Source organism: Macaca nemestrina, chromosome 2, assembly GCF_043159975.1.
Source record: "Macaca nemestrina isolate mMacNem1 chromosome 2, mMacNem.hap1, whole genome shotgun sequence".
In the NCBI taxonomy this organism is placed as follows: domain Eukaryota; kingdom Metazoa; phylum Chordata; class Mammalia; order Primates; family Cercopithecidae; genus Macaca; species Macaca nemestrina.
Genome location: NC_092126.1, coordinates 100,270,478 through 100,294,920, shown reverse-complemented (window position 1 = coordinate 100,294,920; position 24,443 = coordinate 100,270,478). Strand labels below are relative to the sequence as shown.

General features: G+C 36.5%; 1 protein-coding gene across 31 annotated transcripts in view; it reads left to right on the top strand.

Moving 5' to 3' along the window:
- Window positions 1-24,443, top strand: part of LOC105480180 (LRR binding FLII interacting protein 2) — a 130,001-nt gene that overhangs the window by 58,361 nt on the left and 47,197 nt on the right. For 11 of the 31 annotated variants that reach the window (XM_071091423.1, XM_071091440.1, XM_071091434.1 and 8 more), the window contains 12 exons: window positions 2,585-2,641; window positions 2,740-2,784; window positions 6,376-6,444; window positions 9,151-9,192; window positions 11,292-11,357; window positions 13,230-13,304; window positions 14,585-14,635; window positions 14,717-14,761; window positions 15,601-15,648; window positions 16,154-16,210; window positions 19,401-19,469; window positions 21,904-21,993. The exons of 7 other annotated variants lie outside the window; for them this stretch is intronic. In XM_071091423.1, coding sequence (XP_070947524.1) covers window positions 2,585-2,641; window positions 2,740-2,784; window positions 6,376-6,444; window positions 9,151-9,192; window positions 11,292-11,357; window positions 13,230-13,304; window positions 14,585-14,635; window positions 14,717-14,761; window positions 15,601-15,648; window positions 16,154-16,210; window positions 19,401-19,469; window positions 21,904-21,993 — 714 coding nt within the window. The remainder of the gene's footprint in view (window positions 1-2,584; window positions 2,642-2,739; window positions 2,785-6,375; window positions 6,445-9,150; window positions 9,193-11,291; window positions 11,358-13,229; window positions 13,305-14,584; window positions 14,636-14,716; window positions 14,762-15,600; window positions 15,649-16,153; window positions 16,211-19,400; window positions 19,470-21,903; window positions 21,994-24,443) is intronic. 13 more of the 31 variants (XM_071091437.1, XM_071091425.1, XM_071091438.1 and 10 more) reach the window with 8 other exon arrangements.

Genomic DNA, 24,443 nt, shown 5'->3' with positions numbered 1-24,443 from the left:
GAGAATCTCTGAGTGAAAACCAGAATACCTTGCCATTTTCTTTCCTCCCTTCCCTGGCCTTCCCTGGCCTTCCCTGGCCTCCCCTCGCCTCCCCTCGCCTCCCCTCCCCTCCCCTCCCCTCCCCTCCCCTCCCCTCCCTTCCTCTCCCCTCCCCTCCCTTCCCCTCCCCTTCCTTCCCCTCCCCTCCCCTCCCCTCCCCAGGGTCACTTTATATCATTGCTACCAGGGTCTGTTTCCCTCATGTTTGCCGCTGTGCAAAAGTATTCAAGGTAGAAGTAATTAAAAACGACCCAAATGTTTTGCCTTTCTATATCAGAGTGGTCCTACTTGGCAGGCTCTTAGTAGAATATGTGTTTTGGAAGTTTTTGGTGTAATTAAAATTTGCCTTGAGCTTGCCTTACTGTTTTACCTAAACATATTTGTCAAATAGGTTTAGAGAAGTGCTATCAGGTATGGTAGCCACATGTAGGTAATTAAATTTAAATTTAAATTGACTAAAATTAAATAAAATTTAAAATTTGGTTTCTCAGTTGCATTTCAAGTGCTCAGTAGCCACATGTGGCTAGTGGATACTATATTAGCACAAATATAGAACATTTCCGTGGTCAGAGAAAGTTGTATTGGACAGTGCTTATTTAAGATATAGTTTATGACTATAAGTATACTCTCTGTCCAAATTAACTGACCTGTATGGGGGTTTATATTTTATTCTGTAGTTTTTGGAAGTCTTTTTAGGCCAATTTTTCAAATGGAGCAAGAGAAGCTCTTTAAATATAGAGGTACTATATATCAATACTTAATAAGGTATTTTAATTTATAATTATTTTTATTAATATAAGGGACATAATTGAAACTATGACTTCATCTGTCTTTGCTGCATCTTTAATGGGGTGTGCTCTTTAGATGAGGTTTTTGAAAATGCTCTTATGTGATAGATGGAATGGAAAAAAGGCTAGAATAAAGGGAAGATTAGACATTAAACCATATATTTACCCTAGTACTCTAAATAATATTGGAAGGGGCATGTGGAGTTAACTCACCTTTATGGTAAAGGCTTTTCAAACTAACCAAACTAAGGAGCCTAGAACTGATTACCACTTAATAAGCTGTACCCATCCTGCTAGGCTAACACACATGCCCCCAAAACTTTTGTGGTATCACTTGATAAAGAAAGGGAAGAAATTTTCTTGGCTTCTTGCAGACTACATGTGTCTATTGCGTAACAAAAAATGTAAATCAGTGGCCAGGCATGGTGGCTCACACCTGTAATACCAGCACTTTGGAAGGCTGAGGTGGGCAGATCCCTTGAGGTCAGGAATTCAAGACTAGCCTGGCCAACATGGCGAAACCCCATCTCTGCTAAAACAAAAATTAGCCGGGTGTGGTGGTGGGTGCCTGTGGTCCCAGCTACTTAGGGGGCTGAAGCACGAGAATTGCTCGAACCCAGGAGGCTGAGGTTGCCGTGAACTGAGGTCACGCCACTGCATTCCAGCCTGGGCGACAGAGCGAGACTCCATCTCAAAAAACAACAACGACAACAACAACAACAAATGTAAATCAGTGATGAATTCCTAAAGATCAGAATATCTGATTAGAAATTGGAGTCATAGTAGTGCTTATAAACAGACTTCAGCATAGATTTGGTCAAGGGCATCAGTCACAGCAGATGTCAACCAGGGAGTTTTGAGGCATTGATTCATTTTACAAAAATACAGCATTGATAAGCCATGAACCCAGTTGATCAGTAATGTATAGATTTTCAGTCAGTGCACATTAACACTTTGGACTTGAAATTCTGAAAGATCAGAAATTCCTTACTGTTTGAGATGAGTAGGTTTTAGGGACTAGCCATTTTATCCCGCATGACTCAGGCCTTAATGCTCCATTGCTAATAGCTAAATGTGGAAAAGTTTAGAATTACATTTAATTTAGTCAACTGTTAGGCTGCAATCATTTTTTAAAAATAATCTGTTTACGGCATTATTTGAGATAACTTGACCAACTCTAAAATATATATGTAATTATTTCTAAGTATAAGTAGTTTTTCATATTAACAACACACAGGCTCTGTTTCAGGCTCTGTTTCAGTTCTTTTCTAGTTAGAGTGGTAAAAGAAAAAAAAAGAAATCTTTACAGTAAGCACAAAATTATAATCCAAGTATTTTTAGAATCATATACTGTTTTGTTAAAATACATCAGTGATAATGTAAACACTTCTTCCTACCTGCATAAACTGATGAGCACAATGAAAAAAATAGATTAATGTCTTTTTTTAATGCTGAACTCAACTTCTCTTTGTTGAGTATACTTGCACATTTTTATCTCGGTATATTGAACTCTCTTGGTCTTATACAGACTATTCCAAGTGGTCTGACATACATACTCCTGATAAAATAAGAACATTGCCAAGATAATTTCTACTTTCTTTCCAACCAAAGAATGTGGCTGCCCCAAAGATAAGTTGTCCAAACCCACCTGCTCTCAGGAGTTGTTGCTGTGCTGTTAACTGACTGCTCTTTGCGCAGTTCTGATAAACAACTGTCTGTTCAGCGATTAACTCTGCATGTACTTTCTCCTTTCCCAGGAAGATTCGGAAAGGGCCAGGTATTCCCACCGGTCCAGTCACCATCGTCCTTATCTGGTTTGTAATAACCTATAAACTTGCCTCTGATACTTTTCCTCATTAGCTTAATGCAGTCACTCACAAACTTTTACTGTGTTTATTTTTATTTTTATCAGGGAGTTGAGGATGCATTGTCCATTCGAAGTCTTGGCAGTCACAGGGTTGGTATTTTAACTTGTCTACACAATACAAAGCTTACATGTGAACTTTCTTCAATTGCCTAAACAATCTGACAATGTTCATATATTTCTTTGCCTTTTTAAAAGAAGTATAAAATATTGGCAAAGACCTTTCATTGGAAAATGATGCTTTCTTTCAAATTATTGTCATAAGTAAATCAACTCTAAAATCATGAATACTTTAATCTATTAACATGGGTCTAATCTCTTTTTCTATAGAAGGACCTTTGATTTTGGAAAAAAATAATTAAGATTGATCTTGTAAAATAACATTTGTTTGGTTCTAACTTTCAGACTTTTCCTACTTTCATATCTTAAAAAATGACAGTTTATTAAATGCAAAATAGCTTTGGGGCTTGGATGATTAATTATAATTTTATTATGTGGAAAATTTGAACATCTGATTTGAGAAGTTCCCTGAATATGTATAGGAATTATCATGCTTTGACATTTTGATTAACATTTTATAGAATGCCCCAGGTTGTTTTTTGCATGGATTGTTATACATCAGGAGGAAGAAGAAGCTGCTCCTTAAAAACCCTCGTATTATGCCAAGACCCTAATTTCTCTCTTAAAAAAGTATACTTTAAACCTTAAAGCGGTACTTTTATTTTGCACATTGATAATGCTATGTGTATACTTGCTTTTTTTCCATTTTATTTTATTTAAATTTTTTAAATTTTAATAGCTTTTAGGATACAACTGCATTTTGGTTACAATGTTATATGTATACTTCCATGTAGTTTTTTTAATCAGTAAGATGATCTTACATGTTGAAGTCTCTATTTGTTAGTTTTCCCTGACTCTAATTTTCTTTCCACCTTGTATAAATGATAAAAATAGACTCTAATAAACTGAGTGTGCTCTGGCATACTAGTTATTGACATGTTTATATTCATAAATATAAACTCCAGGCTGGCTATTTTTCTTGGTGAATGTTCTCCAGGCTGGTTATTTTTCTTGTCGAATGTAATGTACTGTCTTTTTAGAGTAAGTTACTAAACTGGTTACTAAATCAGGAATATTTTAGTTATAAAACTTTAGATTTTTCAGAATATTGGCCAGACACGGTGGCTCACACCTGTAATCTCAGCACTTTGGGAGGCCGAGGCAGGTGGATCACCTGAGGTTGGGAGTTCACGACCAGCCTGGCTAACATGGTGAAACCCGTCTCTACTGAAAATACAAAATTAGCCTGGTGTGGTGACACATGCCTGTAATCCCAGTTACTTGGTAGGCTGAAGCAGGAGAATTGCTTGAATCTGGAAGACGGAGGTTGCAGTGAGCCAAGATTGCACCATTGTGCTCCAGCCTGGGCAACAAGAGCGAAACTCCATCTCAAAAAAAAAAAAAAAGAATATTAACAGATCGTTACAGAAATCTAAGATAATTGGCAGCCTATAAATGATTTTACAGTAGAAAAATTTTAATGGTGAATTCATCATACTTCTCCCTGGAGATATAGTACTTTGTTTTTTTCTCTTTAAATATTTTGAAAAGGCCGGGAGCGGTGGCTGACATCTGTAATCCCAGCACTTTGGGATGCTGAGGTGTGCAGATCACCTGAGGTTCAGAGTTCCAGACCAACCTGGCCAACATGGCAAAAACCCCCATCTCTACTAAAATACAAAAATTAGCCAGGTGTAGTGGCTAATGCCTGTAATCCCAGCTACTTGGGAGGCTGAGGCACGAGAATCAGTTGAACCCATGGGCGGAGGTTGCAATGAACTGAGATTGTGCCACCGCACTCCAGCTTGGGTGACAGAGTAAGCCTCTGTCTCAAAATAAAAATTAAAATAATTATTTTGTAAAGAATGATATAGGGAGTCAGTCAATAAAAGCTTTAAAGTTGAGTCTTAAAGGCTGTGAAAATAATCCTCTTCTTGTATTTATGGCTTTTTCCTTTTGCTTTTCATTATAACGTTCGTAGTGTGTATTTTTACACAGTTGTTATTAAGCTGCTTATTTGTGACCTTAGGAAACTTGATTATATATTTGTTTAACTTAAAGGTAGAACCAGCAAAATTTGAACATTTGGGAGCCTTTAAAACAAATCTGCAAAAAAAAAGAAATCTGCAGTTAAACTGATAATAACTGTATACCCAGAATGTATATAAAGTAATCAGGTTGATTTTATTTTTATGGCATTTGTATCATTAAACAAATTTAAGATATAACTGCAGTATTTAATTTCATTATGTTAATTTTGAAAATTTGTTAATATGGGATATAATAAAACTCCCAGTATTTAAAAACGTCAATGTATAAATGTAAAAATTAATAAAAGTTTTACATCCTAGAGGAGATTCTAGTACATTACTGTCTGTAAGTGTACATCTAGCACAGTTTAAATGTTTAGACTTCCCTGGAAACAAGTCTGAAAGCTCACTACTAATTTCATTTAAAAGAAATATAGTTGAGATAAAACATTTTCTGTTTTACCCAAATAATATTGAGAGTTCTAAGTTTTCATCAAATTATTTGCTTTTAAAATAACTTCTCCTTTAAGCTGAATATGTTAGACAACTTTTGTCCTCTGTAGAAATAAATGTGATGGCCTAAAACACTGACCTAAATTTCCTTGTGGTTTGCTATATAATTTTGGAGTTATGCATTTCTCAGCCAGTTATTTTTAAAAACTTAAGGCCGTGTATTAAGAGGTCTAATACTTTCTGAACATAGTATTTGATGTGTGAACATTAGCAGTACCTGAATGTGAGGTGGATATATTTATGGTCTTATGGTGCATTCTTAGGACTTTAGATTTCTCCTTTTGTCCAATTAACTTTGATATACTATCTTTTTGAAAGGTGGCTTACCAGAAGCTATCTGGGCTAGAAATGTTGGTGTCAGTGCTATAGACATTATGTATAAAAATAAAAACAGCAAAGGTAGTTCTAGACTGTGAATGGTAGGATTGGGGGAGGGATGATTACATCAAAGTTAGGAATTTAGAATTGAAACAGTCTGTGTCTATTAGTTTTATATAATGATTGGATTATTAATAGTGCAGAACATTAGTAGCTGCTTGGTCATTGCTTTATACATTGAAATACAAGAAGACAGTAAGGTAGAGATCCAAAATTAGAAAATGAAGTGATCTTGACCAGACACAGTGGCTCATGCCTTTCATCCCAGCACTTTGGGAGGCTGATGCAGCAGAATCACCCAGGAGTTTGAGATCAACCTGGGCAATGTAGTGAGAACTTGTCTCTACTAAAAATAAATAAATAAAAATAAAATAAATTAGCTGGGTATGGTGCTGCACGCCTGTGGTCCCAGCTAGTTGGGAGGCTGAGGTGGGCGGATTGCTTGAGCTGTCCAGGAAGTCGAGGCTGCGTTGAGCGTTGATTGTGCCATAGCATAAAAACGAAGAAAAAGTGATCTTGATTGAATCAGAGCAGTAGGGATAAATTGCCTTTTCTCGTTGGTGGAGATTTTTACTGTTGCATGTATTTAGTTATTATTTATATACCAGTAGCCTTGGTATAATTTTAATGAATTTAATTTTTAAAATATACTTACAATTTTGTGTTTTATCATTTACTATTACACTGTTTAATTCCATTGAAGAACCCATCGAAGGATATAACTGGGACACTTTGGAGCAGAGCCAGTACACCCAAAAGGAAAGACACCATGGTGTGTAGCCCAGGAAAATGTGTGGTATTAGTGTTGTGCATTCACTTTTGACTTCCAGCGTCCTGAATATTTGAGTAATAGGTACATTCTGATAGAAATTAACACTTGATGAACTTTGTTTGCTGTATGTATTTTCTTTCTAGTTTGTTTCCTAATGAAAATTTTCAGTCAAGTTTGACAGTTAAAATTTCTTTAAAAGATTACAATAGCAAATTTTGGATTTTTTTTGCTCTATAGTTATAGCATCAAAAATTTGGAAATAAGCCCTTACTATTTTCACTTTTCCTCCTTTGATGAATCTTTCTTATTTTACAACAATATAAATGCCAACTTTTACTTATTGGGGTGACTTTTTTTGTTTGCCCATTGTTTTAGTAGCAGTTGGTATGCCCAAATTATGGATTTTCCTACCAGATAGATTCAACATTTTTTTAAAAACCAGCTGAATTCTATGTTATATTTTGGAAAAGGAAAATTGAAACAGGTTAATTCCAGTTTGGCTTGTTAAATCCTGTGCCTGTGTAAAATGCCACTGGTGCTACAGAAAGGATGATAAGAGTAAAGACAGCTACCCTTTTGCATGAACTTACCTGATTTGGAGGATGGAATAGCTTGTGTGCTAGAATGTGTGACTTGAGTAATATACGTTTTGGTCATGGAGGTTTTTTTTTTTTTTTTTTTTAAACAAAAGGGTTAGATATAAAATATTTAGAAATTTCCATAGAGAAGCAACTTTATTTTTGGGGAAGTGTCACTCCATGGTAAGTGACATTTTACTACTACACAGTTTAACAAATGCATACTATTATGTATTTTGGAAAATTTTGTAACAAGATTTTGTTACACATGTATTAATAATATTTTTTTATTGCTTATGTTTTCTGTTAGTTTCAGGATAATATAAGAAAAGCATTCAGTACAGATATTTTGCTCCAATAAAATTGGTGTTTATTACAATAACATTTTCAATGAATTTATACCAGTGGTAAAATGGTACCACTTAGTCTGATACTTATGGAATTTATTTTTTGAGGTTTCTGCAATGTTTTTTATAAATGACCATTTCATTAGGCATGAAAGGAAGGGCTTTATTTTGACTGAACTATTATTTTAATGTTTTATTAGAACTAGATTATATAATTTGATTTTGTGATATATTTTAAGCTTTTTAAAAATTGTGATCTCTACAAGGAATACATTTTACACCGTAAGTCAGTATACACATGAAGATTCATGCATGTGGATTTGTATATATGTAAAAGTATAGAAAATACATTATTGAAACAAAAGTTTCACAAAATGATATTTGCACTTACTTTGCACAGCACCCTCTAATATTTTCTCTTCTAGTTTAGTTTTTAAAATGCTGGTTGAGGGCAGGGTACAGTGGCTCTTGCCTGTAATCCCAGCACTTTGGAAGGCTGAGGTGGGAGGATTACTTGAACCCAGGAGTTCAAGACCAGCCTGGGCAACATAGCAAGACCCCATCTCCTAAAATAATAATAATAAAAAAATTAGCTAAGCATGGTGGCATGTACCTGTAGTTCTGCAGTTCCAGGTACTTGGGAGCCTGAAATGGGAGGTTCACTTGAACCCAGGAGTTCGATGTTGCAGTGAACTGTACTGTACTCCAACCTGTACTCCACTCTACTCCATCCTGGGCAAAAGAGTGAGACCCTGTCTCAAAAAAAGCTGGTTGAAGCTACTAAGTTGATTTTATGAACTACTGATGAACTGTAACCTATTGGGTTTTTGAATAGTATTCCTTAAAATTTTAAATGAATATAAGGGTTGGAAAAGAAAGATATTTTTACCAAACAATTAGTATTTAAACTACCTAAGGAACTTGTTCATTGCTTTTATTTGTTTTATATATGACTTTCTGGGTAGATAGCTTAAAAATATAAACTAGAATGTTTAAGAAACGATGTGTGAAAGCCATAAATCTATGTAGTTACTATTTGGTTTTTTTTCCTGGATTTGAAATGTGATATTACACATACTATCTTTTTAAAAGGCTCCTACATGAAATATGCGTGTTCTGGTCTTATGACTTTTGTATATTTTTCTTTGATTTATATTCTGTGTCACACCTGTGTGATACTGTGCAGTTCACACTTTGACCAGATTTCTCAAAGTGAGAACTCAGCATTTTCTTGAGGAAGGACAATTTTAGGTGTTTGTTCACAAGCAGATCCAAGGGAATGTTCCACATCTTGGTGCTGCAATTGTTCTTTTGTAAGCTTGACCATGCTAGTTATGTGTGCTTGCCTTATTGCCTGTTCATTCTTTGCTTTTGCCACTTTTCAAACAATAGGAAATGATGTTAAAAGTGATAATAATTTTCTTAAAAAGCACTTTTGACTTTAGAATGCTTAATTCTTGTATTTAAAGGCTCCCTTAGGATGTTTTGTGCTATAGTGTACTGAGATTGAATCATATCACTATTAGTGATTATGAATTTTGTTATTTAAAAGAAAAATAAACATACAGTTTTGAATATACATACAGTTTAGCAATACTTTATACTAGGAAAGAGTAGGAGGAAGAATATTTTTTTTAATTCAGCTGGATTAGCTTTCATGTTTAATAATTTTTTCTTTTAAAATAGTGCTGGATTTTTAATAACCTCAAATATTACTTCTTCTCTTCTTTATATTTCTGAATTTGGAAACAAACCAACTTTCATGTTCTGCTGAAACCCAGTATGATATGTTCAAGGATAGATCATCAAGACTTTCATCATTAGTATGTAGTGCATGACTTTGTGTTATATTTGGAGTTTTGCTTTATAAACATCTGTTGATGCTAATTATAGAATATGACTAACTTTCATGGCTTTATTATGAACTTTTGGGGAAAATGTGACAAAGCAAAAAGCTAATGTTTTGTGGTTGTGGCATGAATAGTAATTTTTTTCTTTAGGATTTCAGAATTAGACACAAGTTATTCTTATCTATTGAGGACTAGGATTGGTAGTAATATCTTTTTTTTTTTTTTTTTTTTTTTTTAATTTTAAAGATGGGATCCCTCTCTGTCAACCAGGCTGGAGTGCAGTGGTGCAATCATAACTTACTGACTGCAACTTTGAACTCTTGGGTTCAAGGGATCCTCCCATCTCAGCCTTCTGAGTAGCGAGTACTATAAACATGTGGCAACATGCCCATCTAATTGTTTTATTTTTTTTGTAGAGATGGGGTTTTGCTATGCTGTCCAGGCTGGTCTCGAACTTTTGGTCTTAAGTGATCCTCCTACCTTGGCCTCCCAAAGTGCTGGGATTACATGTGTGAGCTATCATGCCCAGCTGGTAGTAATGTATCTTTTCTTAAAACGATGAGCCACCCACCTAACATATACTAATTGTCATTCTAACACTGTTATAAACATGTCTTAATGTTGAGCACAAGCCCTAACTGTGTTTTATGTCATATGTCACAAGCTAGCAGGTGTGAAGTTGCTAGATAGAAAACATCCAGTAGTGTTAGAGGACACCTAAGACATCAGTTATGTCCATACATTTTGGTTTGATTTGGTTAGTTTTTTATGGTATGTCATTAACCAAGGAATTTAAGTTATAGCTTGTTTTTCTTGGGTTAATATTTTGTCATTAGGTTGCCTGAGTTTCTAAATTACATAGACATCTCTTAAAATGTTCAGAGTAATATATAAAAAGATGCGTATTCAAAAAAAAGAAAAATGAGTTTTTAATCATTGATTGGGGATACAACCATATATATGTGAGATGGTTTACCTAGAGCAGTCTGTTGCCTTTGGCTCTTGATAGGTAGGGCACTTCTAGCCACACCTTCTTATTTCAGGCAAGTAGTACGTACCTAGATTAGATTTCTTATCTACCAATTTACCTATTTAGTAGTATTGCTGGCCTTAATTTTCCCATATGTACTTGGCTCTGTACTCCTAGGAAAAGTTAGATATTGAGACAGTCCTGCCTTCAAGGGACCCTTTTATAAGGTGACCATTTATGGTATGCTGGGCAATCCATACCATGTTGGTTGTTTCCCTCCTGAGCATTACATACTGTGGATTCACTAATTTGGGTTAAGAGTACTGTCTGGGACTGGGACAGTTTAATGTCATGTTCTTCGTTCTCTCAGTCCTGTTTTAATTGTTCCAAAAGATTGCTATTTGACCTTTAGGTAAGGAAGACTATAGAAGGAAATGAATTATCTTGTTACCTATATCCTTATAAAGAAGATGGGGGGGGCAGGAGTGGTGTCTCATGCCTGTAATCCAGCATTTTGGGAGGTTGAGGCAGGAGGATCACTTGAGACCAAGAGTTCAAGACCATCCTGGATAACATAGCAAGACATTGTCTCTACCTTTCCCCCCAACCCCAAATTAGCTGAGTGTAGTGGTACATACCTGTGGTCTTACCTATTCAGGAGACTGTGGCAGGAGTCCAGGAGTTCTAGGCTGCAGTGAGCCATGATTGTGCCACTATACCCCAGTCTGGGTGACAGAGCAACACCCTGTTTCTACTGAAAAAGAAAAAAAAGAAGCCAGAGGGACTCAAGTGTGGGATGAAGGTCTCCACAAATATCCTGCCTGGCTCTTAGTTCTAATCAGGTTTTCTTTAGCTGGCCAGACACAGAGATGCTTGGCACAGAGGGAGGTGAGGGAGGAATGCAAATGTGTAGAGGGGCCAGGTAGCCTAGCTAGTAAAGTGCAGTGAATTGTTTACTAACCTTTGGGAAATAAATTGCATGTAAACTATTGTGTATCTCATATAGACCTTTGTGCATATAATTTCAAGATGAATTTTATTAAATTATTTTCATAACTTCCCTATGCAATCATTGAAGTTAACTTGAAATATTTACTTCCAGAATCATTCTTATAGTCACTCTCATGGAATGAAGAAGAGGTCTTCTGGTTCTCATAAAGACCTACTGGTTAGTTCTGTTGTGTCTCATATCACAATTCACAAAGTAATATTAGGAACTTAAGGATTATGATTATGATTGCTTTGGTGTGCTACTAGGGCATTATTGAAACTTGATAATCTGCTGAAACATGATTTATCAGAAATTTAAAAATAATTTTGTTTTCATTTGCAAGTTTTAGTATTAACAAATGCAACCCCCAGCAGGCAGAGTTAGTATTATATCACAAGAAGCTCATTAACAAGTATTTTCATTTATGAATTGTCCTTTGGAATATACCTGAAGAATAGGTTTAGTAAGATTCTCATCCTTATTTTAGGAATTTGAATTGATTTAGTTGTGGCATTATGGGCAGTAACTAAACTCACAAATAGGTTTCATTCTAAAAGTTTGTGTTTTGGAAACTTGGAATGCATTTTCTCGTTTCTACAATAAATGTGTAATGGCAAAGTTTCCATACTAGCTTGCTGAAAACTCATTAATCTATAATGTAATTAAACTGCAGAATGAATATACTCTTTATTCTAGTCACTTTGCAAAACAACATTTCTTTTTTCTTTTTCTTTTGTTCTTTTTTTTTTTTTTTTTTTTTTTTTGTGAGTTGGAGTCTCGCTCTGTCTCCCAGGCTAGATTGCATGGTGCAATCTCGGCTCACTGCAACCTCCACCTCCCAGGTTCAAACAATTCTCCTGCCTCAGCCTCCCAAGTAGCTGGGATTACAGGCATGTGCCACTATTCCTGGCTAATTTTTGTATTTTTGTAGAGACGGGGTTTTGCCATGTTGGCCAGATGATCCTCCCGCCTCAGCCTCCCAAAGTGCTGGGATTACAGGCATGAGCCACAGTGCCTGGCCGCTAAACAAATTTCTGTGAGGAAAGGAATATCTCCAGAATGCCCACTTGGTACATTGGGAACACCCATTTCCTGTTAGGTTGCAACAGTACTGGCAAAGGAAGTGCAGTCCCAACTCTTTGCTAATTCATAATTCAGGGTTCCCATGGGTTGGATGGGGAGAGGGTTGGAAGGCTTTGGTTGGTAGAAGGAAGGAGAGAAGGGAGAATGTAATGGGGAGAACATTAACGAGAGGCCCTGGAAGGTAAGGTCTTGGGATCTCTGGGGAAAGGTGAACCTTAGTGCCTAGCTGAGGGTGTGAGTTGGGAGTGAAGAGTGGTGTGGGAAGGCAGGGCTAGGGGTGGTAGGGGTGGGGTGAGAGTAGGGGTATCCTCAACTGCAGTGTCAACACTGGTGGAGTCTTTAAATCAGAAATTGCCTAAATTTGCTTAACCTTGAGTGAAAAAGATGGCTAGAGAAGTTGGGAAGGGAATTTTATAGATGGTTTTCTCTCCCTCAGTTAGCTATAATGTATACTATTATTGTTTATTTTGTGCATTGTATAAATGAACCTGCCATAGTGTTTTAGATCAAACCACATTTATTGCACTCTCTCTTTTATTTTGGTAATTTGTCAGTTTATTTTGACAAGTAATGGGACTAGGAAATGTTTGGAACCAAATACATAGCTCTTTAACCACTTCTGTGGCTTTGCCAGATGGATTTAAAACTGGTAATTATTCAGTGGTCCAGGAGTGTTCAAGGACATTCTTAAGAATGGCAAGAGAATAAATTGTTTTCATTTCATTTTGTCTGAGAGTTTATTGTCTTGTTTTTAAATTTAAAAAGTTAGTAATATCTTTGTTTTAGGGGCTTGAAATAATTGTTACTTTGACTTAATGTGATATGATGATTTAAAAACATTATTTTGGAGAAGAAGGGATTTGGCAATATCACATTTTGCCTTTGTGTGTTCAGTTTTACCTTTGTGTGTTGTTAGGTTATTAACATTTAACCTAAGAAAAATGTGTTTAATTTTGCTTTTTGCAGAGTGGCCTCTACTTTGACCAGAGAAACTATAGCAGTCTTAGACATAGCAAACCCACCTCTGCCTACTACACTCGGGTTTGTCTAAAGTTTTTTGGCTTTATGTGTTTTCTAACCTCCCTGTTTTGCATTTTGACTAGCTGTAAATAATCTGTAAATGGCTATGTATATACTAGTTTTTGGTAACTGAATTTATATAGTCTGTGGGAGTCTCTTTAAACAACGGGAACTATTGAATCATCATGTTTATAAATCAGTACCATTAAAAATTTTTTTTAATGAAAATGTTTAAATGTACAAAAAGTTTAAAGACTAATATAGTGAATATCACATACTTGTCATTTAGATTATGTAATTCATTATATTTCCTTTATCACATAAGTATCTATTTGTCCCTCTAACCATCAATTCATCTTAGTTTTTGATACATTTCAAAATAAGTTGTAAGCTTCCATATACTTCAGAGTGGGTACCCTTTTAAAAAAGCTTATATATAAAAATGTAAACTACATGTGGCATGAGAAGAATGTAGTTATTTAATGTTAGAATCTCCTGTTTTTTTAAAGACATTTGACACATCATACATTTAAGACACATTAAATGTATGGCACACAGTACATTTAAAATAATTTTGTTTAAAAAACCTGCACACACAACTTAAGTACTCTTATTTTTCATCTCTGATTGGGTTTGGTGAAAAAGAACTTGAAAAGTATGTCCTCAGATGACATCAGGAAAAGCAAGATTTAATTCCTTTAAAAACATGCTGTGTCCTTTTAGTGCATGGATTCATTGACTGGTACAATTTATCTAATTCAACTAAGGCACTTTGTCCGTGGCTTGTTTTGAAGAACAGGTTTTCTAATCTATTTGGAAAAGAGTGTTTGTAGTGCTAACTTGGAGCTTATTTATCTGGTTCTCCAAAAATCAGTCTAAGCCAATTAGGAGTTGGTCATAAAATCACTGAAAATATCATAGGAACTGGGTGAGTGGGATGTGGCCACTGTTTGCCACACTCCCAGTGCCATGGCCCTCTTTCCCTCAGTGTTTTCTTGCTTACCATTCCGTATCCTAACAATAATGCTTGAAGACCAATAGGACATAAACATATTTATAATTTACAGAAAACTGTTCCAACTGTTTTTCTTTCTTATCCCTTACAATTGATATTCAAAACAATTTCTAATGACTTAAGTTTTTCTTATTTCTTGTGTTTCTTAAGTACCTTAAGCACTCAGGAATTGCTAATGAATTATGGAGTATAAAATCATAAACTTAAATCCTCTGCATTTGTGATGGTGAGACCAATTCATCTTTGTTTTTTGTTTTTGCTTATTTATTTTGTTTTTGTCTCTTAGCAGTCTTCTTCCCTGTACAGTGACCCTCTGGCAACATATAAGAGTGACAGGGTTAGTACTTTCTGAGGAATTTTCTGCCTTCAGAGCTACCAGTTGCTTTTTTTTGGGTTTAATAATGCACTTTTTTCTTAGGCCTCTTCTACTGCAAATTCTGGTCTGCTGAGAAGTGCCAGTCTGGTTTGTATTTTCCTCTTCCAGTGTGTGCAGTGCTGGTGGGGTCAATGTCATGGTGCTAACTCTATGGCTTGACAGCTTTTCTCCAAAATAGTTAAGGACACATGATTTTAATGTCATGTGTACTTCAGATTGTGCTGCCTGTGCTTAAAATATAAAACTTTAGGGTATTAAAAATGAGCATATTCCCTTCACAGAGGGCTGTTGGTAGCCCTTGCTTAGAATCAGTTTTTTCATAGAGAAGATAGATTTGCTTGAGTCCCACCACACTCACATACTTTTGTGAGATGGCTGCTTATGGAAAGGATATTGTTTTTCTTTGGGACAGTTATGATCTTGGCCTCTGATACTAGGATCTAATAAAGCAAGCTGACTAGAACAGTAAAAGCAATAGCTCTGTGTAATGTGTGAGCTGTGAATTTGTTGCTTTCAAGCTGTTTGTTGTGTTGTGGCCTGTTCTAGTGGACTGGGATCCTGAGGTTTTATAACTTAATTTTATTGTTGTAGTGGGCAAAATACTCTTTGTACCTCAGTTTCCTTTCCTGCTCTGTTTCCTCTTTTGAGGAAATACATTTATACATGTTAATTCTCCCAGTTTCATAACATGATGGTGAAAGAAAATACTGTAACCAGGGGTAGTTTTTTAAAAAATGAAGTGTAAGGTTGATAGCAATTTGTGCATATAAATGAGTATTACCGCCCTCAGGGTTTTCACTTTGGGAAGCTATACACTTATATCATTCTCCAAAACTTTTTTGGTACCGAGTATTGTGAAAACATTAAGTCATTTTCAAAACAACCTTGATGCTAAATAGCTAAGTAATATTTCCTTTGTTCCTTAGGCATCATTGTACAATGGTGGATTATATAACCCTTATGGTTCTCGAACTGTAAGTCTAAATAGGGGAAGGTGGTGAGGAGGAGGGAAATGTGGGTGGGCACAGTTTACTTTCAAAGAAAAAGTCAAAAATTAAAAAAAAAAAAAGAGTACACAAAGAAAAAGTTATTTAATCTGATCTGTAATTACTCTCTAAGCTGTGATCAAGTCATTCAGCTAGCCAGTTGTGACTCTCACCCAAGCCGTGATAAAATGCCTGCTGGAAATCATGGCTTCAAGTATTAGGGAAATACATAGAAAAACCACTTTTCTTGTTCATTAGTTCCTCCTGAAGAAGTTCTGAGCAGCACTTCTCAGGGCGTCCCCTTCTTCTTCTCTCCCTCTAGCCAAGGGCTGGTAGATCTTGAGGTTGGGGATGAGGTAGAGTTCTAGACCACTGAATAATAGTTAACTTTATCTTGAGAACCAGGGGCAAGTTAGGTCCATGGTCCTTAATGTATTCTCATTAGAAAAATGAGGTGTTCATTGTAAAACCTTTCTTCTTGGGAACTTTATAGCCATCTGAATGCAGTTATTACTCATCAAGAACAAGTTCAGCCCGAAGCAGTCCAGTGGTGAGCTGTCTAGTCTCTGCATGCTTTGTAGAAATTTTTGGTTGTTGCATTAATCTGTACTCACTGTTTAGAATATTCTGTGATTCACTTTGTTGTGTATGGATTAGGTGTTCCCTTAGTACATAAACTCAAGCACTAATTTGTCCTAATAATTGGTAATTTCTCTATAAATGTGACTTAGCATGTAATTTCTTAAACGAGTCTCTAACCAGTGCCATTAGAATTTTTTAAGTTTTTATATTTAATTTTCATTTGTGTAGAACTTCTTGTCTTTCAGTGATGATAATTCAGTGTATAGGTTGACTATCCTGTGTTTCTCCTTTCCATCTTTACATTCTGCACATTCAGCCATTTCACCTGCTTGCTAGCACTTCTATCAGTGCAGTGAAAGGAGAAGAAATAAAACAAACTGATTAAAAAAATATATTATACAAAAGACAAAACTGGGACAATTATAATTACCTAATCTTTCTGGAGTATTTTTTAAAATTTGTAAAAATAATATTAGTTAAGGAAAATTCAAAGTAAAATTCCCCAGACCCCTCCTTCCCCATTTTCCTTCCCCAAATATAATCTCTGTTCTTCAATAACCTTTCATAGATATTTTATGCATATATGAGTGCTCTTTATTTTGAGTGCAAACAGGTTCATATTACATATTGCTCCTCAATATATTTTCTTTCTTTAAAGTAGCTTTCTGTATCAGCACCTATAAATTTATTTCATTCTTTCTTTTTTTGATAAAAATTTTCAACAAGTAAGCCGTGTCCCTTAGTTTTTCCACTTCATGTCTCTTAGAGATAGTTTCATATTAGCACATTCTTTTTAATGGCAATATATTCCGTTAGTGCGCAAGTATACATTTTAAAAGTCATTTCCTGGCTGGGCACGGTGGCTCACACCTATAATCCCAGCACTATGGGAGGCTGAGGCGGGCAGAGCACCTGAGGTCGGGGGTTCAAGACCAGCCTGACCAACATGGTGAAACCCCACCTCTACTAAAAATACACAATTAGCCGGGTGTGGTGGCACATGCCTGTAATCCCAGCTACTTGGGAGGCTGAGGCAGGAGAATCACTTGAACCCCGGAGGCGGAGGCTGCGGTGAGCCAAGATCGTGCCATTGCACTCCAGCCTGGGCAACAAGAGCAAAACTCCATCTCAAAAAAAAATAAAAAGTAAAAAAATAAAAAGTCATTTCCCTGTGATGGACATTAGATTGTCATATTTTTGCTACTATAGACACTTACACAATGACCATTCTTATCCAAGTATATTTTTGTGTACTTACATGGGTAAATCTGCAGGGTAAATTGTGAATCATGAAATGATGGGGTCAAAGAGGATATGCATTTAAATTATGATGTAAATTACCATGTTGTCTACCAAAAGGACTGTACTGATTTACATTCCCAATGGCAAATGATGACTTTACGAGCTACCTTGTTATCCTTGATAATGTCAAAACTAGAGAAATAATTAAAGCAATTTTTTAAAGGTCATCAAAGGTTAATTTGTGAAGTGGAATAGGTGAGCTATATGGGTTTTCTTTTACATATATGTTTGTCTCAGTTCTACCATTTCCAAGTGGCACTGCTTAAAAATACCACTGCTGTATTTAACAAAAGTTACACAGGGATGTTTAAGAAGGTAAGAACTTTTTTCACATAAGAAGGAAGTTTACTTCTAACCTACCCTGTAATAAAATTCCACTTGGCAATTATTGGACCTGGTAGCATTTTTAGTTTCCTGAGTGTGGTGGTCACTTGCAAATAAAATTGGATTTTATACACATACACACATAATTTTTAAAATTTTAATATGTATATATTTTTCTTCAGAGACAGAGTCTCGCTCTGTCACCCAGTCTCTAAAGTGCAGTGGTGTGATTTTGGCTCACTGCAGCCTCTGCCTTCCAGGTTCAAGCAATTCTCCCACCTCAGCCTCCCAAGTTTCACCATGTTGGCCAGGCTGGTCTCAAACTTCCGACCTCAGGTGGTCCACCCACCTCGGCCTCCAAGTTGGGATTACAGGCATGAGCCACCATGCCTGGCCTATTTTTAATTTTTATTTAGAGAGGGTAACTTTCTATGTGGCCCCTGCTGGATTCGAACTCTGGAGCTCAAGTAATCCTCCTGCCTCAGCCTCCTCAGTAGCTGGGACTGCAGGTGTGTATTACTGTACCCAGCTTATATTTTCATTCACTTGTAGGATCTTGTCCTTATAGGCTGGCTAGATCCTATTTCATTTGCAGGTTGGGGTCAGAATGACTATTTTAGTGATGCCAGAATGGTTTCTTAGTGATGTTAGAATGGAGATAAACTACACATACTGAAGATGAGTCTTTGGCTGGTAAAGCAAGAAGATGACAGAGCCATGTAGGGTGATGTTAGCAACATCTCCACTAGTTGCATAGTAATGAATAAAGGAAAATAAGAACCATTACTTTGTTGTCCCTGTTGTAGGAATTTCTGTCATTGACTTACATTGTTTCGCTTTAAAATATTATTTTATTTTCTCTCTCAAGCAAAAACATTAAGTATATTTATTGACCCCTGATAGGATCACAAAGGGCCCAGAGGTTTAAAAGTATGAAATCCCTAGCTGGTTTCAGTTGGCTTACTATGCACCTCCCCTTCTTTAATTTTTTGAGATGGAGTCTTGCTCTGTTACCCAGGCTGGAGTGCAGTGGCATAATCTCTGCTCACTGAAACCTCCGCCTCCTGGGTTCCAGCGATTCTCCTGCCTCAGCCTCCCGAGTAGCTGGGATTACAGGCATCCGCCACTATGCCTGGCTAATTTCTGTATTTTTAGTAGAGACGGGGTTTCACCATGTTGGTCAGGTTTGTGTTGAACTCCTGACCTCAAGCAATCCGCCCGCCTTGGCCTCCCAAAGTGCTGGGGTTACAGGCATGAGCCCCCGCACCTGGCTTTCTTTAATTTAACTTAAATAAAATGTAAGGTTTTACTTTATTTGTGCTTTTTGGAAATGTCTCCTGATTTTTAATAGCAGTTTATTATGCCTTGTACCAGCTTTTCTATTAATATATAGGGTGTACAATAGATTATACCAATTATGCTGCTTATATCATTATTCGTATGCATCTCAAAACCTTCCTTAATGTGCTTATAATGAGGTAACACCATAGCAAAATTGCGTCTTTGTCATTATCTGCATTTAATATCTATAGTTTACCAATGATGACACCGCAAGCATTGTGTCTTCTGATCGTGCCAGTCGTGGACAAAGGGAGAGTGTGGTGAGCGTGATTTGCATGCAAAGAAATAAGATGAGTTTTAAATAACAACAATGCATGCTCATGTGAAATCTGTTGTAAAGTGAAATTTGCATTTGACAATAAGAGCATTTTCCTCAAATTTAGTTATATAAATAATTTGCCTTATAAAACATGTTGAGCACACACATTCTCTGTCGGCTGTGCAAGCTTTCATTAATAACTTGTCTTTTTACATCTCTTAGGAGTGAGTCATTATTTGAAAAGTTTTTACTTGTTATTCTTTGTTGCTGTTTTATGCACATGTGTGTGCAGTTCACCAAAGACAAATTTCTTCAGCAAAATTAATGTTTCCATATTGTATAAAACTCATAACTATGGATTACAAATTATGTTACCATTAATTGCTTTCTATATTGTTGTATTTAGATTTAATCGATGTTTATCCATCTGTTAAGACCTGTAATCCAGGCATGGTGGCTCATGCTTATAATCCCAGCTACGTGGGAGACTGAGGTGGGAGGATTGCTTGAGCCCAGGAGTTTGAGCCTGCAGTGAGCTATGACTGCATCACTGCACTCCAGCGTGGTGAGCAAAATGAGCCTCTGCCTCTCAAAAAAAAAAAAAAAAAAGCTGGTGAATTTAAGAATTGCTGATGACAAAATTTAAAAATTCTAGTCTTAGACATTCAATTGGATAATAATTGTAGAGGCAACAAATAGCTATATTAGAATACAAATGATATAATTTCAGGTTATTCTTTAATGAAGCTGGAAATTTTACAGAAAACTGATGACATTTTAGTTATATTTAAGAAATTGGTTTGGAAAATACATTGTTGAGGATGGTATGTCAGCTTAGAGCTAGAATAAAGAGCATAAGAGGCTGTAATTCCTTAAAGAAAAATAGGCCATTTAACATGAGTGTTACGTTATGTGAAAGATTATAAACCCGAGTTTTCATAGAGAAGGGGAACATTAAATGTTGGAGAGATTTGTTACCAAAATTCATTTATTTAATTAAAGCAGTTGTAGTTCCTTAGCAAACCAACTAATGATCATGCTTACAACTGAAGGAGAAATAATATACCACAATACCTAAAAACACCTTGGAACGCAGTGGAGTGGAAAGGGCAGGGACTCTAAATAATGATGCTTGGGCTTGTATCCACTTCTACTACCTATTAGTGTGTAAATGGCAGTGTCTTTATTTGTACGTTGGGGATGTTAATACTATCTTTGTAGGTAAGCTTAATATATGGATTAAATGGAATACTATATAGAAAATACCTATCAAAATTCTCAGGTGCCAATAAATATTAGTATCTATAAATGCAAGTTATATTATTATTACTGTGAATAAAAATACCATTGCTTGATTGTATTGGTTATTAGCAAAACTTCATACTTGTAAGCCTGTTTTATCTCTTGGATGGGCTTCTGAATTCCCTTCCTTGAGAAATATTTTAAAGCAAGGCAAACAGTCAGCTGAAGTAAGGAACAGATAATGAATGAGGTAAAAAAAAAAATCACTTACTTTAAAATTAAATAAATGTTTGTGGAGTGCCTGTTACATTCAAAGCCCTGTGTTGAGTGCTAGGAATACTATTTTAAGCCAGTCAGACTAGATTTCTGACTTTATGGAGTTTATATCCTAGTGAAAGAGATGGAAAATAAGCTAGTAAAGAAAGAAAAAGAAAGAAATGTCAGGGAGTGTGAAGAGAACAGGTAATGTGATAGGGAACATGGAGGGGCCGGTATGTATGTGGGTGACCCTTTGGATGGGGTGATTAGAGATGCTTCTTTGAGAAACTGACCATTGAGCTGAGACCTGAAATGTGAGGAGCCAGTTGCTTGAAGAGCTGGGAGAGGAGCATTCTAGGCCAGTGCCAAGGCCTAAGGTGAGGGAGAACTGCTGGTGTGTTTGGGGAACCAAAAAGAGGCCAGTATAGTTCATTTCGTTCTTTATTTTGTCCTACATTTCCTGGTCTTTGGGAATATGAAAAAGAGGGAACTGTGTAAACTGAGAAAAGGTGCAGTAAACACCCTGCAAATAATTCTGCATTCAGCATATATATTCTTAACAGAATTGATAGCTATAATGAATTATAAATTTTGAGAATTATAGTAGAGGTAGATACTAACCTCGAAATGCTTCTGTTCAGGGTGATGAATATCTTAAACATGAGAGATTTGCTGGTCCTCAGGAAGTAAATGTTCTCTGTAGCATAGGACTCTAGTTAAGATGAGTAAAAAAGCTGATTGTAGAGCTGTGATTTCATTTAGGAACCCCTTTTCTTTATTTTTTTGAGTAGGTTAATTGCAGCAGTTTCCTCATTTTATTTCTTGATACTTTATCACACATCAAAATTTTAAAAAGCCTTTCTCTAATTGGCCAATGTTATTTTTTTCTTTTTTTCTTAACTTTTAAAGCATCTCATTTTTTTTCTGACTGAAAGGTTTCTGCCGCTGATTATTTCAGTCGCTCCAATCGTAGGGGAAGTGTTGTCTCCGAGGTGGATGACATCAGTATCCCAGATTTGTCCAGTGTGAGTGTATTGCATGGGGTGGTTGGTTATGTTGTCCCAGGCTTGTGACTAACAGCTAATATGTTAGCTATTTTATAATAAAAGTGGGAACTTGATTTATTGTCTTAAGAAATATTTGTTTGGGCCGGGCACGGTGGCTCACGCTTGTAATTCCAGCACTTTGAGAGGCCGAAGCAGGCGGATCACCTGAGGTCAGGAGTTCGAGACCAGCCTGGCCAACGTGGTGAAACCCTGTCTGTACTAAAAATACAAAAAAATTAGCTGTGTGTGGGGCTCACACCTGTAATCCCAGCTACTCTGGAGGCTGAGGCAGGAGAATTGCTTGAACCCAGGAGGTGGAGGTTGCAGTGAGCCGAGACCATGCCACTGCACTGTATCCTGGGCAACAGAGCGAGACTTCATCTCAAAAAAAAACAAAGAAAGAAAGAATTGTTTGAACATGTTAAAATCAAATACATTTGCTCTGTTTTGGAATGTATTTATTAATATGTCCTTTCTTAAAAAAACTTTTCCCCCCCTGTGGAAAAATCTCCACATAGAACCCATCAGCATCTGCAACAATTATCAATATTTTGCCAATTTTGTTTCATTGATTTCTTCCCCCTTCCCTCCTTTTTTCCCTGAATTATTGTAAAGCAAATTCCACGTCATGTCATTTCTCAATAAATAGTTTAATATGTATCTGTAACTGAACATTTTTTCAGATCTCTTATATCATTATCATCACTAATGAAGTAAGTAATTCCTTAGTATCATCTAATACCTAACCCTTGTTCAGACATTCTTTATTGGTTAAAAAAATTATTTTCCTTTTTGATTTTAGTGAATCTATAAAGTGATAGGTAGACTTAGAAAGTTGAATAATGAAATATACCACTTAGTAAAGTGTCACTAATTTGTACTAACCAGGAAGAATCTGAATATATTTTAAATATTTGGATTATGGCATTGTTCTGAAGAAGTGTGCCTATCCATCGCTTCCATATTCATCAGGAACTGAATTTAGGAAAGGTTGTCCTTCAGGCATTTGTCTTAATGAATGAACTCCAGCCAACAACTTAGGATCTACCTGCTCATCTCAAAATAACAGCCTGATTATCTCTCTGATGCTTCTCCTCTTGCTGACTTTGTGTTGTTTTGCCAACTGACCAAGGCTATACTGACTGTACTCATTGCTAAGCACTTTGGAGGGGGTGAGAGGTGCCTGCTTGCTTGCTTGCTTGCTTGCTTGCTTGCTTGCTTTTTCTTTCTTTCTTTCTTTCTTTCTTTCTTTCTTTCCCTTCCTTCCTTCCTTCCTTCCTTCCTTCCTTCCTTCCTTCCTTCCTTCCTTCCTTCCTTCCTTCCTTCCTTTCTTTCTTTCTTTCTTTCCTCCTTTCTTCCTTTCTTCCTTTCTTCCTTTCTTTCCTTTCTTTCCTTTCTTTCCTTTCTTTCCTTCTTTTTTTTTTCTTGGTGACAGGGTTGAGACCTGTTGCCCAGGCTGGAGTGCAGCAGCACAATCACGGCTCTCTGCAGCTTCAAATTCCTGGGCTCAAGTGATCCTCCCGCTTCAACCTCCGAAGTAGCTGGGACTACAAGCGTGTGTCATCATGCCCAGCTAATTTTTATATTTTTTGTAGAGCCAGGGTTTTGCTGTCTTGCCTAGGCTGGTCTTGAATTCCTGACCTCAAGCAATCGACCTGCCTCAGCCTCCCAAAGTGTTGGGATTACAGGCGTGAGCCATCACTTCTGGCCAACATTTCTTTTTTTTTTTTTTTGAGACAAAGTCTCACTCTGTCACCTAGACTGGCATGCAGTGGCATAATTTCGGCTCACTGCAACCCCCACCCTCTGAGTTCAAGCGATTCTCCTGCCTTAGCCTCCCGAGTAGCTGGGATTACAGGCACCTGCCACCGCGCCTGGCTAATTTTTTGTATTTTTAGTAGAGACGGGATTTCACCATCTTGGCCAGGCTGGTCTTGAACTCCTAACCTCATGATCCACCCGTCTCAACCTCCCAAAGTGATGAGATTACATGCATGAGCCACTGCACCCAGCAAACATTTCTTAATAGAAACATTAGAGAGTAGTTTTTAAATGAAGAAATAATTATTTATAATTAGCATTTCACTGATGGTATTTAAATAGCAATTTCTGAACTATTTTAATTCTAGAAGATAATTTTATGTGTGGTTCTTAAGCATTCCAGATCATTGGTTCTCAAATCTGGCTATGCAACAGTATCATCTTGGTGTGGGTCTGATCAATAACTCTCTCTGCATACAAAGTTAGAAGACTGGTTTCCAAGTCATTCCCCTGAAATATTGCCCTTATTATTAAATTGGCTATTAATCCCCTTTTTTCCCCTGTAAGTATGGACAATTAAACTTATTGTTTATATCTGTTCTCTTAAAAACTGAATTCTGTCAGCCTCTTAATTTATAATATCTGAATTAATAGTTATGTCTTCCTTA